Source organism: Aythya fuligula, chromosome 1 (assembly GCF_009819795.1).
Source record: "Aythya fuligula isolate bAytFul2 chromosome 1, bAytFul2.pri, whole genome shotgun sequence".
In the NCBI taxonomy this organism is placed as follows: Eukaryota; Metazoa; Chordata; class Aves; order Anseriformes; family Anatidae; genus Aythya; species Aythya fuligula.
In genome coordinates this window covers 184,808,995-184,824,187 of record NC_045559.1, presented here as the reverse complement: position 1 = coordinate 184,824,187, position 15,193 = coordinate 184,808,995, and the positions used below count along the sequence as shown (strand labels likewise).

The window sequence follows — 15,193 nt, the reverse complement described above, 5'->3', positions numbered from 1 at the left end:
CTACTTCAGCACCAGCAGCGTGCGCAGGGGCAGGCGGAGGAGACCCAGAACAGCTCCCTTAGTGAAAACGTCAGCGCTGTACCAATGCTGAGCTCTTCCCAGCTTAAAATTTTACACATTTTCAAGACTTTTCCAAATCCTGATCAAAGCCCTGGCACATTTTTCGGAAAAAAGGAGGAGGACCTGACTGCTTTTCATGCGTTTACTTCTCTGGGGTCTTGCATTCAGTGCTGCAAGTTGAAGCCTGTACATATTTCCATGTTTTGACACCTAATATAAAAAAAATAGTACATGAGGTTGCTACCAAGTCCCATGTTTTTCGCTCTCACTTTTCTTGGCCCAAGGCACTGAAAATTGGCAGATTATCAAAGGGGGAATAGAAGTAGTGGAGTAACAGAATGAAATCCTTGTGTAATAGGATTTGTGGGGGGAAGGATTAGACTTCCATACTGATTGAGGATAACAAGTCATCTTTTCTTTCCTTCCTTATATAAAATTTGATCGAAGGCTTTAAAAGTAGCTCAAAAACACCAACAACGCTCCCCTCTAATTACAAAGCTTGTAAACAGGAGATGCCCAGCGTTAACATCCCCCCCGCCAGGTTTTTACCTGTTAGGATGATGATTATCACCACGGCGAAGATGTCTGGGTACTTGGCCAGCACTCCGGGCGCATCCATGGTCATGTATTTCCTGCAGAACTCCTCGATGTGCTGCCCGATGATCTCGTCGAACGTCGCGCTCCAGGCTCTGGCCACGCTGGAGGTCCCTGGGAGAGGAAAAAGAGGAGGAGGGTCACCTTCTGCAGCTGTCACACGCTCCAAACGCGGGGCACTTTGCACAGCTTTTGGCCACGGCAGCTCTCAAAGGCTGCCTCTGAAGGTAGCCTTGCATTGGGAGCTCAGGTGCAAGCAGAATTTCCTCTGCAGACCCAGCTCATTGCTTCACAGGGTGAAGGTCCTCATCATGTTTTTTTTTTTTCCCCTCTGGAGCACTCCAAACCTCATCCTGTACTCAAAGCACCTGCAAAGGCCATCAGCCGTCACAGACTCATGCTCTGACAAGATAAAATCCCTTAACAAAGTGTTTTGGCTTCCTCATCATCTTGAAAAACCCTCACAGGTGCTCCACACTCCATCACAAATGTTCTGCTTTCCTTCAAGACAATTCAAGGGAAAAGGCTGTTTCTTTACTGCTGGTTTCTTTCTTTTTTTCTTTTGGTCTTGGCTGCAACGTTTCGTGTTCCAGGACGGGAACAACCAGCTCCTGCACGCTTTGTCTTCGATGCCAGCTGCTCGGAAGCCAGTTCCCCATCGCTATCAGTTCATCCTGAACTCTCTGTAACCAACGGGCTTGAGGAGTGGGGGGAATCTGACGTTCTTCCAACGGTGCAGGCACCTGGATAATATCTTTACTGTTGCTGAGGAGCTTGGCACAAAGGCATTAGGCCTGTACCCAGGAGAGCTGCACCCATGGCCACCACGATCCTGGGACCCCAAGATTTCATTTTTTCCCCACGTTACTTTCTGAGCCTCAGTCTGAAAGCCTCAGTGACAACATCAGCTCGGCTGAATCCCTTATAAATTTAAGCTCCCACCACCTTGGCTGGCTCTGGTGGCACTGCTCAGGATTTTTTGCTATGCAAATGAAAAAAAAAATTGGCTTTCTGCCCCCTCTCAGCCCCCAGCTCTGAACTGCAGCCTGTGCCTGCCAAGAGAGCTTTCCCTCCCCCGCCCCTGATGCTGACGGGAGTTGTCCTTGCTCACAAGATGGGCAATTAGCACAAGGGAAGAAGTTGCATAAGATAAAGGAGAGAGACCTCGTACAGCTCGCATCCTCCTCGGGCTGATTTGTCTTAGCCACCCTTCCCAAATTGCGAGGAAGCCAGTTGCAAGCATTTCTTTTTGCTACGGAGCTGAATTAAAAGCAACCAAGTTGTGTCAGAGCTTCTTCACGGACAACACCTACGTAGTTTGTAATGAGTTCTCTACCCTCTGCTAACACAACCAGCAGCCAGCTCAAAACCACAGGCCGAGGCAGCGGTTCAAAAGCCATTTTGAGAGGACAAAAAAATAGATCAGTCTCAGCTCAGACTGGGAGCGTAATGCTGGGTGTACAATCTTCTCACAGTGAAATTGCAGAATCAGGTTTTGGGACCGAGCTGAGGCTTTTCCAGGGCTATGTAAGCCAGTTCTGTGGTCCAGTATCATGGTAGGAAGGCCACCGTGTAGATAACAAGACAATGAGCATGATGAAGACTGTGTGTCATTAACCTTCAGAATGAGGTGATAAATCACCACGAAATCCGTGCCATTTTTCTACATGTAGCCTAAACAGAGTCCATTTTAGAAGTCTGGAGGAAACCATATTCTTACTTTGTTTAAAAACTATTTTTATCTCCTCACTGGAATGAACCTGATTCATAAAAGAACCCCAGGACTCTGATTTCTGAAGGAGACAAGGTTAATTAACTCTGGCTTTTCAACCCCTCAGTTGTTATTAAAAAGAAAATAAAAGAGAGAGGAAAAGGAGGAAGAGGTTCCAGGTCACTTCATCACTCTTGATCTGATCTCACACTTCCCAGCTCCATGGGAACTGATCTCCAAGGTAACAGTTGCACATCCCATAAAATGCAACTTTAAAAAAAAAAATAAAAAAAAAAACTTCCTTTAATCATTTAGCATAACGCTGGGTTTCATTTTCATTCGTTGAGTCTTCACTCTCAGCTGGCAAGTTGGTTGCAGCCTTAATTATGGGCACGGTGAGGGATCCTTACTTGGCAAGGTGTGCTCTGTTTTAGTGCATCAGCGGGGCTGCACGCCGCGTGCTCAGAGCATGCTGCACGGCCTCCCTTAATGTGAGCAAAGGGCTTAGGAGGGATTTGGTTTGGACCTCTCAGAGGCTGAGAAAGTGCAGCTCACCCTAGGTTAAATCCTGCCACCACTCATGAGAGAGAATTCTGAACTCCAGCTGCTTTGAACAGGTCTCAAAGGGACCAGAAATTAATTCCTGATCAGGCAGGAGCACAGAAATTCTGTCTCAGCAGCCAGGGCATGCCAAGCGGGTGATGTGGGAGTTCAGAGGAAGGAGCTGCTGCAATAATTTGGCTTCAGGACAAAGCCCAGGGTGTAGCACTCACCTTGTAGGGTGCCAGCAGCCACTGCCGCCCTGCTGAAGAACCCTCAAACCTTCAGTGGGTTTTAAAAAGCACTAAAGGGACCAAAAAGGTTTAAAGCTAAGGTCTCATCGCACGCCCCCCGTACTTACCGATGACGTAGGAGAGGATTAAATTCCACCCCGTGATGAAGGCCCACAGCTCGCCCACGGTCACGTAGCTGTACAGATAAGCTGACCCCGTCTTGGGAACCCGGGCACCGAATTCCCCGTAGCAGAGCCCGGCCAGCACAGAAGCCAAGGCGGCGATGAGGAAGGAGATGACGATGGCAGGCCCCGCGTTTTCCCTTGCCACGGCCCCGGCCAGGACGTAGACGCCTGCCCCCAAGGTGCTGCCGACGCCCAGGGCCACCAAATCGAAGGTGTTGAGGCACCGCGAGAGCCGGCTGTCCTCTCGAGTGCAATCCACGTTTTTCCGCCGAAGGAGCTGGTTCCCGAAATGGAGAATCTTCTGGCACTCCATCCTCGTGTCCGGGCCTGCGAGAAAAACAAAAAATTCATAGTTATTTATACTTTTAAAGTCTCGGGGGGTGAACTAAGAGCAAAACCCTGGAGCGTTGCATCCCCGAATAAGGCTCCACACGTGCTGCTGGCCCTAGAGGGAAACGTGAGCACGTGCAGCAGTAAAACAGAGCCACATTTCCCTCTGGGAGCTCCAGCTCCTGCCAGCAGGCAGTAGCACGGGCTGGCAGCTGCCCCCGGGCTGGAAGAGATACAACTTGGGATAAAGGACACGCAGAGCTGAGCTTTATTTAATTCGGTTGCACCGAGGCAAGGCTCAAGCTGGTTTTTATTTGCATCGGCTGCGTGCAGCTCCCCGGGCCTCTCAGCCCACAGCCTGCCACCCTGCCTCCATCCCAGCGTCAGCACCCGCAGCCTGCTGGCAGTCGAGTGCCTTCAGGCCACTACCAAACACCGCTTCAGTTCTGCCATCACATCGTCGACTCCAAAATGAAGAAACTCCTCGTTTTCCCCAATCCCTCTCCCTCGGCCTGCCGCCTGCCTCCCCCACCATCCCGATTTGCTTTCAGGCTTTGGTGCAAAGCCTCTGCTCCACAAACCTGCCGCCTAATAACGATCGTGGACCGTTTATTTGCTGCGTGGGCTTTTCATTTATTCATTAAAAAAAATAGCTGGGGAATTATCTCCAGCTCGTCTATAAATCCAAGAATCCCACTTAAAATATATGTTGAAATAACTTAATTCTGAAGCTTCCTGGGGCACACCTGCAGGTATTTTTTCCAGCTGCGTTGTGGTTATCAAGAGCAAAAGCAGAAGGGCTTCCGACGGATAACCTGGTTAGAGGAGGAACCGTTTCATTAGGACTGGCCTAGAAATGAAGGCTGGTGGCCATCCTGAGCCTCTCCTGCCCGTTCCTGTCGCTTTTCAAGCAGCGGGTGACAAAAGCGAGGTTTTGCTTCCAATTACACCCCCTGGGACTCGGCAAAGTGCCTTTCAGTAAGGACAAGCGGGGATTTTGCTCCTCGTCCCGCAGTGCAGCACCTCCCTGGATGCTGTGGAGGGGCCCTCACGCCCCTGCCCCGACCCTTCCCCCTGCCCTCATTTGTTATCTTTGCAATTGCATCAAAGGGGGACTGCGGCGGAGCTGATTTTCCCCTCCTTAGAAGTCGGGCCCGCCTGTGATCTGGCTTTTTGAAGGCTTCTTGCCTTTGAAGTACGGAAATGTGTGCTGGGCTGCCTGCTCTCGCTCCCACTCCTGCCCGCGCTGGAAAGGAGGAGCCTTCATTTCGGCGTGTGGGCAGCGCTCCCGCGGTACAACGCAGCCCGAATCGCCTCAAACAATGCGAATTACTCCAGAGACGCTGCCAAGTGGCACAGAACCGCCTCCCCGTCGAGGAAACTTGACCTGAATGAACCGAAATGAGCTCTGTGTGTCCTCACACGCCCGATTCTCACCCTGCTCAGGGCACCGAGGTGTCAGAGAAATCCTCTGGGACCCTGGGCATGAGGTCCTGGAGGGAAAGGAAGAGCCCCTTGGAGGGGCTCTGGGCATCACTCACCTGCTGCTAGGACAGCTCCTGGGACAAGCTCTTGTAGGGCCAACCCTCCTCCTGCCCGGAGCCACCCCAAATCCTGGGCACCTGGGGGCTTCAGCAGGAGCCGAGGGAAGGCTGAGCCACCTCGATAACCTAGCAGGGAGGCTCCCGGGGCAGGGTTCACATCCTCAAGTGAGATCCCACCGGAGCCAGCAGCAGAGCTCCCACCGACATCAATAGGGCCCAATTCCCCCCGTTCCTCCAGGTCCTTGTCCTTTATTTACAGCTCACCCCGTGTTTGTTCTGCGTCCAAATTCTCCTGCCTGGGCCGCATTGTGTTGTGAAGTCACATAAGATATTCTTTCTCTTCTGATCTAATTGTTCATTAACCTGTTATATCAGGCTTGTGGATTTCCTTCCCCGTCGACAACATTTCCAAAAGGGCCGACGTTCTTCAAAAACAAGGCGGTAAGAAAACAAGCAGCCTTGCATCTGGCTACAAGCAGCAAACCATAACAAACCTCTGGCCGGCCGAACATGAAACGCCACGGGTAAAAATAAGCTGACAGGGCAGCCCTTTTACATAAGCAGCGCTACCGCTTCCGAAACAACCACGGCTTGTTTCAGCTTCTGGAAAGCCCTCCTTATCTGCCTCAAGGCCCTGCTGCTCCCGAGAGTTTGCTTCTCACAAGCCAGCTCCGACACGCAGAAGAGCGTGAAATTAATGAAGTGTGAATGCCCCTCCTTCACGGCAAAGTAGCATCCCACAGCGGGTTTTGTTTTTCCTCGGCATCCTTTTGGTCTTCGGCGAATGTCTCCTCATGCAGCTACAGCATCACTGCAACTGATCTTCAGGAGAACAAACAGCGGGTGCTTATGACACGTTGGCATGTCTGGAAAACAACGTGGAATGGGTTTGGCCCTCTGTTTTTATATTAAACACCAGCCAGCTTCCTGAACGTGCACGTGGTGATGACTTTTTGATGGTAACAAACCCCTTCGGGTGCCCTTTCCAAAGGGCTGGCTTTGGTTCGTCCATCCCCGAGGTAGCACCATCCACAGAGAAGCCCCACTCAGAAAAAGAAGAGATGGAAAACCTGTGTTCCTCCTCTTTCTAGTAGCACGACAGATATTTTCAGGTGTCAGATTGAACTGCAGACTCCTAGAGGCAAAGAGGTTTTAGGGGACCTCGCCAGAACCACCGACTGCCTCCTGAAACCTCGTTGGAAATACATAGAGGAAAGCAAACAAGAACTGAGGCAGCCACCTCAGGTGCAAAGCAAAACCTTATTTCCCTGCACTAAAGGATCAAGAGTGTCAGATAACGCATTTGGAAGGACCTCTCCTGGAAAACCTGCAGGTGCTTTGTGAAGTTACCTTGCAACGAGTGACAGGGCAGAGAGAAGACAGCTACAGCAGACACCGAGGTCTCCACACAGACTCCTGCCATGAGAGAAGAGGCTTCACAGCTGATGAAAACCAAGGCAGGACCGTGCAGCAGCGTTACGTGGAGCTGGAAGACATCCCAGCACGGCAGCAGCGATGGCTGGGAGCCCGAGCCAGAAGCCAGTGAAAGGAACTGCAAACCTTTGCATCGGTTTCACCGTGCGGAAAAGGATGCCACCCTCTTTTTTTTATGATAACCAGGCAAGATTTGTCCGTGTGCTGTCGAATTGCTCCCTTGATTTACATAATTCTGTATTTTTTAGGTGTATAAGTATGTATTTATGGCCCTACACCCTGCAGAAATGCAGATTACATTGGCACGTGTGGATGTGGCCACCGAGCGTTGTATTCTTTGCCAATCCTGTCACGAAAAGCGGGATCACCCAGCAGCAAGGCATTTATGGCTCAGAGCGAAGCCATGCAGTTAAATATAAACCACTGGCTACACACAGCTCGGCCGCACACGCAGCAGGGGGTGTGCAGTGTGTACAAACACGCTCCTACCTACCTGCCCAGAGACACGCTGCCCACAAAACGGGGCCCGTGTTACCTCCCTCTTTTCAACACGGCCGTTTGCGTGGCACGAGGAATGTGCTGCCCGGGAAGCAGCCCTCTGCCCCTCGTGGCTTCTGTTCTTCCAGCTCCTGAACGTCACGGGTAGCTCAGAGATTTCTCCCAGTGCTCTGCAGGCATCTCACAGCCCCGAAGGATTCGCCCCACTGCAAAAGGAGCAGCGAGGTGCCCTCTGTGATCCCTACACCACCCATTTACTCACCATCAGCTCCTGGAGGGGAATAGCCAGTGCCACTGGAAGAGCAGAGCGTGCTGCTGCTCCACTTCTGCCTCGGGGTGCTGCTGCTCGCCAGCCTGTCTTGTGAACCAGCACAGCTTGAACCAAGTTCATTTCCCATCCCATAAGGGCTTCCAGGATGGCAATCATCCTCTTCCCAAGTCCAGACAAAACCTCCTAACTGCAAGCTGTTTGCGAGCCAGGGATTTCCCCCAAACCTCAGAGCAGACAGACTTCAATGTTCTGCTTCGATGCCTGCCTAAAACTTGATCCAGGTTATTTGTGGTTATGCTTTCAAACATATTTCAAAACAAAGAGTGATTTTTGACCAAAATAAAAGGAGGGAGGGTGTGACAAAGGGCATCACACCTCTCCCGCTATGGGAATCCCTATTTTCTGATGAAAAGCATTTAAATTGGAATTATCTCCCACCAGCTCGACCCGTCTTCCCAAATAGTTCCTCAGCAGGGCTTCAAATTATGTTTTGTGAGAAAAGGGCTTGATTTAACCCCCCAGTTTGTCACAAAACCTGAGGGGATCTCCACTGATAATTAGACGTGCCCAAGCAGAGCCCGAGACGGATTGCCAGGGATCGAGTCCGAATGCCAAACGGCCTGGAGTCTGCCAGGGGTTCAGCCTTGACAGCAAGCAGGAAAAAAAAGAGAAAAAAAGGAATTATGCTCTGGGAAACAATACTAAATAAGCAAGTTTCTGTCTTCTTACATCCAGATAAAAGGGAGACAGGGCTCTGCTCAGCCGAAACGTCCGGCCGTGCCACGCAGCAAGCTGCAGGAGCGGCCTTTAGACAATGATCCTTGGGAGACGGTGGGAAGTGTCCGTGAGGAGATAAGGAAGCGAGCTAGACCGAGACAGAAGTTGGTTTGTTATTCAAACAGCGGTGGGGAAACGATCAAATCAGAAATCCAGAGCCCTGACGCTTCTGCAGAAGAACGAACGGCGTCCTGTAGCGAGGTGGGGGGATGGATGGAGGGAGCCTTCCCCAAACGCTGCCATTTAATCAATGAGAAGGGCACAGCAGGCAGGGATTTTCAGGCACACCGATTTTGGGACGTCCCTGAGAGGTGAGGATGGCAGCCAGCACTTTGCTACCCTCAGGTAAGCGTGCCTGCAAACCTCAAATTCTGCTGCACAGCCTACACCGCCCCTCAGGGCTTGGGCAATCGAAATAAAGTAATTAGACTAATTAATTGATTAATCCGGGAGTTTTCCCAGGTAAAGCACGAGGCGGGCACCTGGCCACACTTCTCATCTGCCATCAGACCCCCCCAGCCTGGCTCTCGCAGCCCGGTGAAAGCCGCTACCTGTGCTTGCAACGCGCTACTCCAGTCGCATCATCACCTCCCCACCTTCCTCCCCTGCCCAGGCAGCTCCTTCCCGCAGGATTCCCGGCCCCCCGGAGCAGCCTGGTGGTTAGGAACAGCAGCAGGGCACGGTTTGGTGCTTTCTGCCAACACCACGAGCAGTTGCCATGGCAGCTTCGCCCACGTGTTTGCCCGCTCGCTGTTAAAGCTTCACGTTGCACCAGTCACTCGCTTTCCTTCCAGTATCTGCCCCGATCCTGCCCAGCTCGGCGCTCCTCCAGTCCCTTTCACCACTAAAATCCAGCATTCAGTGGGACAGGAGCACCTGAGTAATAAAAAAAAAAAAAGGCAGACGAGCTGGGATTACTGCTCTGACAGAGGGGAAAAAAAACACTCTTGGAAGTGATTTGCAAATAGCTTTCGCTGCAAGGACTTCACAGCTCCTGGACGCTGATGGGCTTCCACCAAAACGCCTCCAAAAAATGCAGGCATGGTATCCAAACCCCAAATAGAGCAGCCCAAACGCTACAAGTGTGAGGTCTGCCTGCTCTGATCGCACGGCCATCAGGTGCTCCCGCTGTCGCACGGGTATGGGAGGCCAGGCTTGATCTATTCCACCTAAATAAATCTGATTATCGGAGCGGGGCAGGTGGAAGGTCTGTTTGCTGGCGGTAAACACTCCTCGCTCGGCTAAAACTCACTGCTCAGCTCTCCCCTGCTCCTCGACGGCCGTGCTGCAGGAGGAAAAAAAGGCAAAGCGAAAGCTTTTCTCTGCAGGCTGACCAGATTTGCCATCGTCGAGTTCTCATTCCCCTCCAGCAGCCTGGCAGCCGACCAGAAAAATTACTGGTGGCATCCAGCCTGCTATCACATGTTACAAACCTGATTAGAGTTTCCCAGGTCTGATAGCAAAAGAAATCTCTCCTGATTGCACTTTTGGGGTTGAAGGTGTGCAGAGAGGCCGAACCGCTGAACTTCAGAACCGAGGATCTCCTCGCCGGAGCGGTGATTCCTCCAGCAATTGCAGTCCTCACAAATAAAGATCCTTCTGAAGCTGCTGAGCTCTCCTGTTTTCACTCTGCTGCTTGTGTTGGAGCTTTCCTGAAGCGAAAAGGCCCCAGCAGCCAAACTCCCAGCCCAATCCTTGCTGTTCCAGATCAATCTCACACGAGTTCTCATTTTCCACACCCCAGCGGGAGCCCAAACACCGATTGCTCTTCCCCTGCGTGGCACCTCCACCCTCACCCCTCGTTCAGCTGCCGAGCTCTGGGTGTTCCCCTTCCTCACGCTAAGGCTGCCAGCTCCCTTTTGGCTCCTTTCTTCCTCTTTTCCAGCGGATTAAAGAGCCCAAAAGGCCCCTCCTGCTGCACCTGCGGTCAGCACCAGCAGATGCCCGATGCTGTGGCATGGCTGCGCTTCCAAACCGTGCCAGCTGAATTCCCCATCCTTGTTTTAATCGCTCCCGCTGCTGTTCCAAGCTAAAAGGGACACCAAGCAAAAGCCTTTCTCAACCCGCGCTGCCGGTCACCCTGCTCCGTGAACTTTTGGAAGGGGGAAAGCAAACAGCGCAGCCCTCGGCAGCATCCTCTGCTCGGGAATTATCTCAGGCGGGTCAGCAAGCGGTGAGGAACCCGGCGCGGAGTTTAATCAGCAACCTGGAGATGAAAGGCTGCACTCTGGTTACCCAGGCCAACAAACTAATCCCCCCCGTAGTATTTTTGCTGGAGATAAATCACCTTATTTACTCTGCCAGCTGAAACAGCGTGGGTGAAAGAGTGGCTTCGGCAAAGCCACCTCCTTCTATGAACACAACAGGTTTTTTTATTTTAAGGCTCTCCCCCTTTTCTTCAGCGCAGGGACACAGCTTGTGTATCAGCTCACGGCGAGCTCTTGCCACATCCATATCCTAAAGAGCCTCCCACGGAGGCATTCCTAAACGAAACCACTACAGCATTAGCAGCATTTTGCTTTTGTTGTGCTTTATAGCTCGTGCTTTTTTTCCCCCCTTCTTTTTTTTTGGCAGAAGTTCTCTCCTTCTGCTGCCCCGCAATCCACACCTACATCACTTCCCGCTGCACAGGCAGGACGGGGAAGCGGATCCTTGGGAAACAAAAAGCCCCGATCTCAGCGTGTTTCACCCATAAAGTTTTTTAAAAAAAAGGCAGTTTTACACGGCCCTGCTTTTAGAGCAAAAGGAAGTGGCTCTGAACCACATCCCACAGCCACCCCGCAGCCCCAGCACACTCACCTGCGGTTTACCTGCCCCGGGGGGTGCAGACACACGAGGCAGCACCGTGCAGGTCGTCCTACAGCTGGCCCCAAGAGCTGCGGGCACAGAGGGGAATATCCCCAAAGGGGAGGCTGTAACCCAGTCCTTCTCACCACAGCCAAACGCCCGGCAGCCAGGAATAACACGGGGTCACAGCACACACCGCTGTTTCTGCCGAGAGCACCTCCTCGTTGGACAGAGCGGCTTCCAGGAATAAATAAACCAGCTGGGATTAAGCAAGCTGCGTGAATCCGCACCAGGGACAAACCCAGTTAAAGAAAAAGCTCATTGTTCCGTTTTTATTTTTTTTTAAGGATGTCGGAGTGGCTCTAATAAACTTTTTTAGGAGGGGATGACTACCAAACAGCCACCGGATTCAAGAAGAACACACCTTGCTCAATAAATCCGGATGGTAACTCACTGCAAGCCCTCAAAAATAGCACCCTAATTAAAATCCTCATCCCTGTAATTTATAAATTAAGCAGGCTGAAAGATCTGCAAGGAAAGATACAGACAAATGACACGGGTCTGGAAAATGACGAGGCACAGGAGCGAGGTGCAAAACCTGCCCAGCTCAGGACAGACAACTCTGGGGAAAGAGAACCCAAAAGTTGTTCCTCAGCCCAGAAAAAGGCAGGAGAAGGAGCTGTAAGGAAATAGGAAGCTAAATACTGCCCTTACGGTCATAAATGGGGCATTTGAGTAAGCCTAGGAATCGCCTGGATTTCTCAGAGGAGTTGTGGCATGGTACGGCACGCACTGAGGAGTGGGTTAGGTCATCAGGAAAATGTAAGGAGGAATGCTGCTTAGCCAAGGAACCGGTAGTGCATTTTTTCACCTGATTTACCCCAATTTCTGAGCACATTTCATTTGCACCTCTGTGAAAATGATGTCTTCCGATCTGGTTTTCACTCGAGGAGAAAACTGGAAACTCCGAAACGCACCCCGAGCCAAAAACCTCGTGGCATTTCATCCTGGAAACTCCGAAACAAGGCACTTCTGTGCAAGATACGGCTCACAGGACCGCTGGGCAGCCACCTCGGTGGGCTCAGGGCAAGCCAGCAACGCTGGGACGAGGGTCCCGGGGTTTATACAAGCCATGCTGGCAGCGGGGAGGTGGGAGCCCCAGTCCCTAATCGCTGACACTCCCCAAGTGCCCAGGAACCACAGGGAGGTGTCAGTGAACCCCACGTCCTGTTTGACCAAGAGATTCAGCTCGGCCCTTTTATTTTTTTTTTCTTTGTGGGTTTAAGCAGGCAGCGATACGGGAGCAAAGGCAGCAAGAAGGGAGTGCTCGAATACCAGAACAAACTCACCCCCAGTGCAAACAGCCACGGCTCTCCCCGAAGCCACGGAGGAATCCGAGAACCTCGCAGGTTGACCGAGATCAAGGTTTAGGTGTTTGCAGTGCAGACCTTTACGTCGGCATCGCTGATATGGGCCAGGAGAAGGGAATTATAGGTGAAAGCTAGACTGGCACAGAGCAGTCCTCACACGTCCCATCACCTAAAGCAGAGACACAGAGCCCAGGTGCAACATTACCTGCCATTTGTTAGTGCACTGGCACAGAAAAAAAGATAAAAATAAAACTAGGAGTCACAAAGATTTCAAGAGAAACACAGCTCTGAGCTGGTTCCTCTGAAAACTGGTTAGGTTGCAGGAAGAGCAATGCTCTTCTACGCTCCTTCTGCCTAGCGGATCCAGCTCCCTTCTCTCTCCTTCACGTGGACTCATGAGCACGTTGCAAATGTGCAATAACACATTTTGACCCACATTCACAGCTGAACTGCTCGAATTAGAAGCCTCGCTGGCCTCAGTTTCCGTTCCAGCCCCCCCCAAAACTCGGGGGGCCTCCTGAAGGCGTCTTCGCGCTGCTCAGCACAAGCCTACAAGGAGCGAGCCTCAAAACACCCCGCAGTGAAACAGCACAAATCAACAACACAGCCCAGGGAACCGGGGCATTTTGGGGCCAGTTTCACTAAGGCACACTGGTGGAGGGGCACAGGACAAGAGCCATCCCCTCCGGTACAATACAGAACACAATCTGCAGTTACGCAGCCTTGGCAATTCCACAATTCCTCTCTTTTTTTTTTTTGCATCAGGTACAAACCTTGCCTAAAAGACGTTTAGGCTGACTGCCGAAGGCAAGGCAAGCCCACAGAGTATCTCACCAGCCAGGAAGGTTTCTCCCAGTCAGAGGTAGAGCCAGTGCAGCTGGGAAGCTGGGTGTGGGTGCGTGCCTCGCCGTGTGCCAGGCGTTTCGTAAAACAAACAGCCGGTCAGCGCTGAAATCCAAAGCGAAACAAGCTTCCCTGTCACGAGGTTCAAACGCGCTGCTGTCAGAGCAGGCTCTGCAAACCCTTTTTGCTTCACTACTGTTTTCACATGCTGCGTCTTGCCCTCGGGAACTCAGCACAGGGACTACCCACGCCTCTCCCTCCATGGCAGAGGCAGCCAAGTGTCACGGAGTAAAGGATTCCTAAAGGCAGAGCTGTCCCACAGCACCTACGGGTGCGAACACATCTTCCCCACACGCCCTGGGCTTGGAGCAGGGGTGCTGAGAGGTTCGTGTGATGGCAGACGTCGCCACGGGGTTGTTCCTCGGGGCTGCTGCTGATGTTTGTACATGGCCGCGAGTGCCACACGTGGCAGGCAAAGCCGCTTAGCTAACAGACAGCTCACTGATAAACCCACCTTCTCTCATACCCTGTCAACTCCTCAGACCTGCAGTGGCCTTCTTGTCCTCAGCACCGATGGTAATTACACCCTGCTCCAAAACGAAGAGTCCTAAGGAGTCCTACCCCTTCTTTCCAGCCTGTGTTGCATACAAAAACCCTCTTGAGTTGGTTTTTCCCCCCCTCCCTGCCCTGTCTGCCACAAACGTTAGGACATGAATATGCAAAAGACGAAGAAACCCATCTGTTAGCCCAACCGGCTGACAAACAAAATGGGCACAAGCCCCTTCCCTAAGAGCAGCAGTGACCGGGGCAGGCTGAAGGACAGCAGGCAGCAGGAACTCATGGGCTGCAGCCTCAATTTGAGCACCAGGAGCACAAAACAGGCTTCTGAGTGAATTTCCAGCCTCTTTTGTAATTTTTAAGGAAAGGAAAGCGCCGCACGCTGGGGCCGCAGCGGTCCCAGGTGAGGGATGGCCATGGTGGTCCGAGGCTCGCTCCTGCTCAGCGCTGAGGCCTGCACCTCCTGGAGAAGCATGTCCTCTGCCACCCCGCTCGTTTTGTGGGGTGAAGAGACGTGGGTTGAGCGGGGCCGGGTGGGTTTCACCCCTTGAAGGCGGGCAGGGTGGCGGCGATGCCCACCTGGGTGGGTGCCAGGTGCCACCAAGGGCGACCGGGCACCGTCCCCCTGCCACCACAGGACAGCCAGGGCTGGGGGTCCTGGTGTTTTGGGGGGGCACGGAGAGGGGATGGGACACCCCGAAAGCTGAACAAGGGCTGAAGGGGACTGAGGAGGGGGCTGAAGGGGGCTGAGGAGGGGCGAAGGGGGCTGAGGAGGGGACGCAGCCCCCGATTGCATCATGCAAAATGGATGCCCCGCGCGTGGCGCGGCCCCGTCCCCATCCCCGTCCTTCTTTCTCCTCGTCCCTCTCCCCGTCCCCGTCCCCTTTCCAGCTCTCTCCACTCACCCTCGGCCCCCTGGCCGGCGGCGGGCTCAGTTGTGAGGCGAGGCGGAGCGGCGGGCGGCAGCCGCGGCGGGCATCGTGGCCATGGCAGCACCGCGCTCCCCGCCGGCAAAAGGGGCCGCGCCGAGCTCCGCCTATGAATGCGGGAGGGGGGAGAGGGCGAGGCCGCCGGGACGGGGCCTTTTCGGGCTGCCCGGACCTCCCCCGGGCATGGGGAAGGCGATGGGGTGGGTTTTAGGGACGGCCGGTGCCGGAGCCACCGCCCCCGGTGAGCCCCGGGCTCCGCCGCCCCCTGCCCACCATCTCGCTGCTTTCCCGCCCGCCGCCATGGCGGGCCCGGCCCGGGAGCTGAGGGGGGGAAGGAGCAAAAGGGGACTTTGAGCCATGGGGAGAAGGGTGATCGGGCAGATAGCGAGGCAGGGAAAAGGGAAAGAGAGGGAGGTGAAGGCCTCGTTGGGCCGGCTGAGGAAACATAGCCGGAACGGCGCGGGGAAGGAGGGCTTGGGTGAGGGCATCTCCTCAGGCTGGGGAGAGGTTGCCCCCAGAAGCGGGTTAT

The 15,193-nt window shown here is 53.3% G+C and overlaps 1 protein-coding gene across 1 annotated transcript in view; it reads right to left on the bottom strand.

Moving 5' to 3' along the window:
- SLC7A1 (solute carrier family 7 member 1) overlaps positions 1–14,766 on the bottom strand; it is a 29,323-nt gene extending 14,557 nt beyond the window's left edge. Inside the window, exons 1-3 of the mRNA XM_032190029.1 lie at positions 14,641–14,766; positions 3,267–3,650; positions 610–768 (exon numbers count right to left, since the gene is read on the bottom strand). Coding sequence (XP_032045920.1) covers positions 610–768; positions 3,267–3,636 — 529 coding nt within the window. The 5' untranslated portion in view covers positions 3,637–3,650; positions 14,641–14,766. The remainder of the gene's footprint in view (positions 1–609; positions 769–3,266; positions 3,651–14,640) is intronic.
- Between the last annotated feature and the right edge of the window lie 427 nt (positions 14,767–15,193).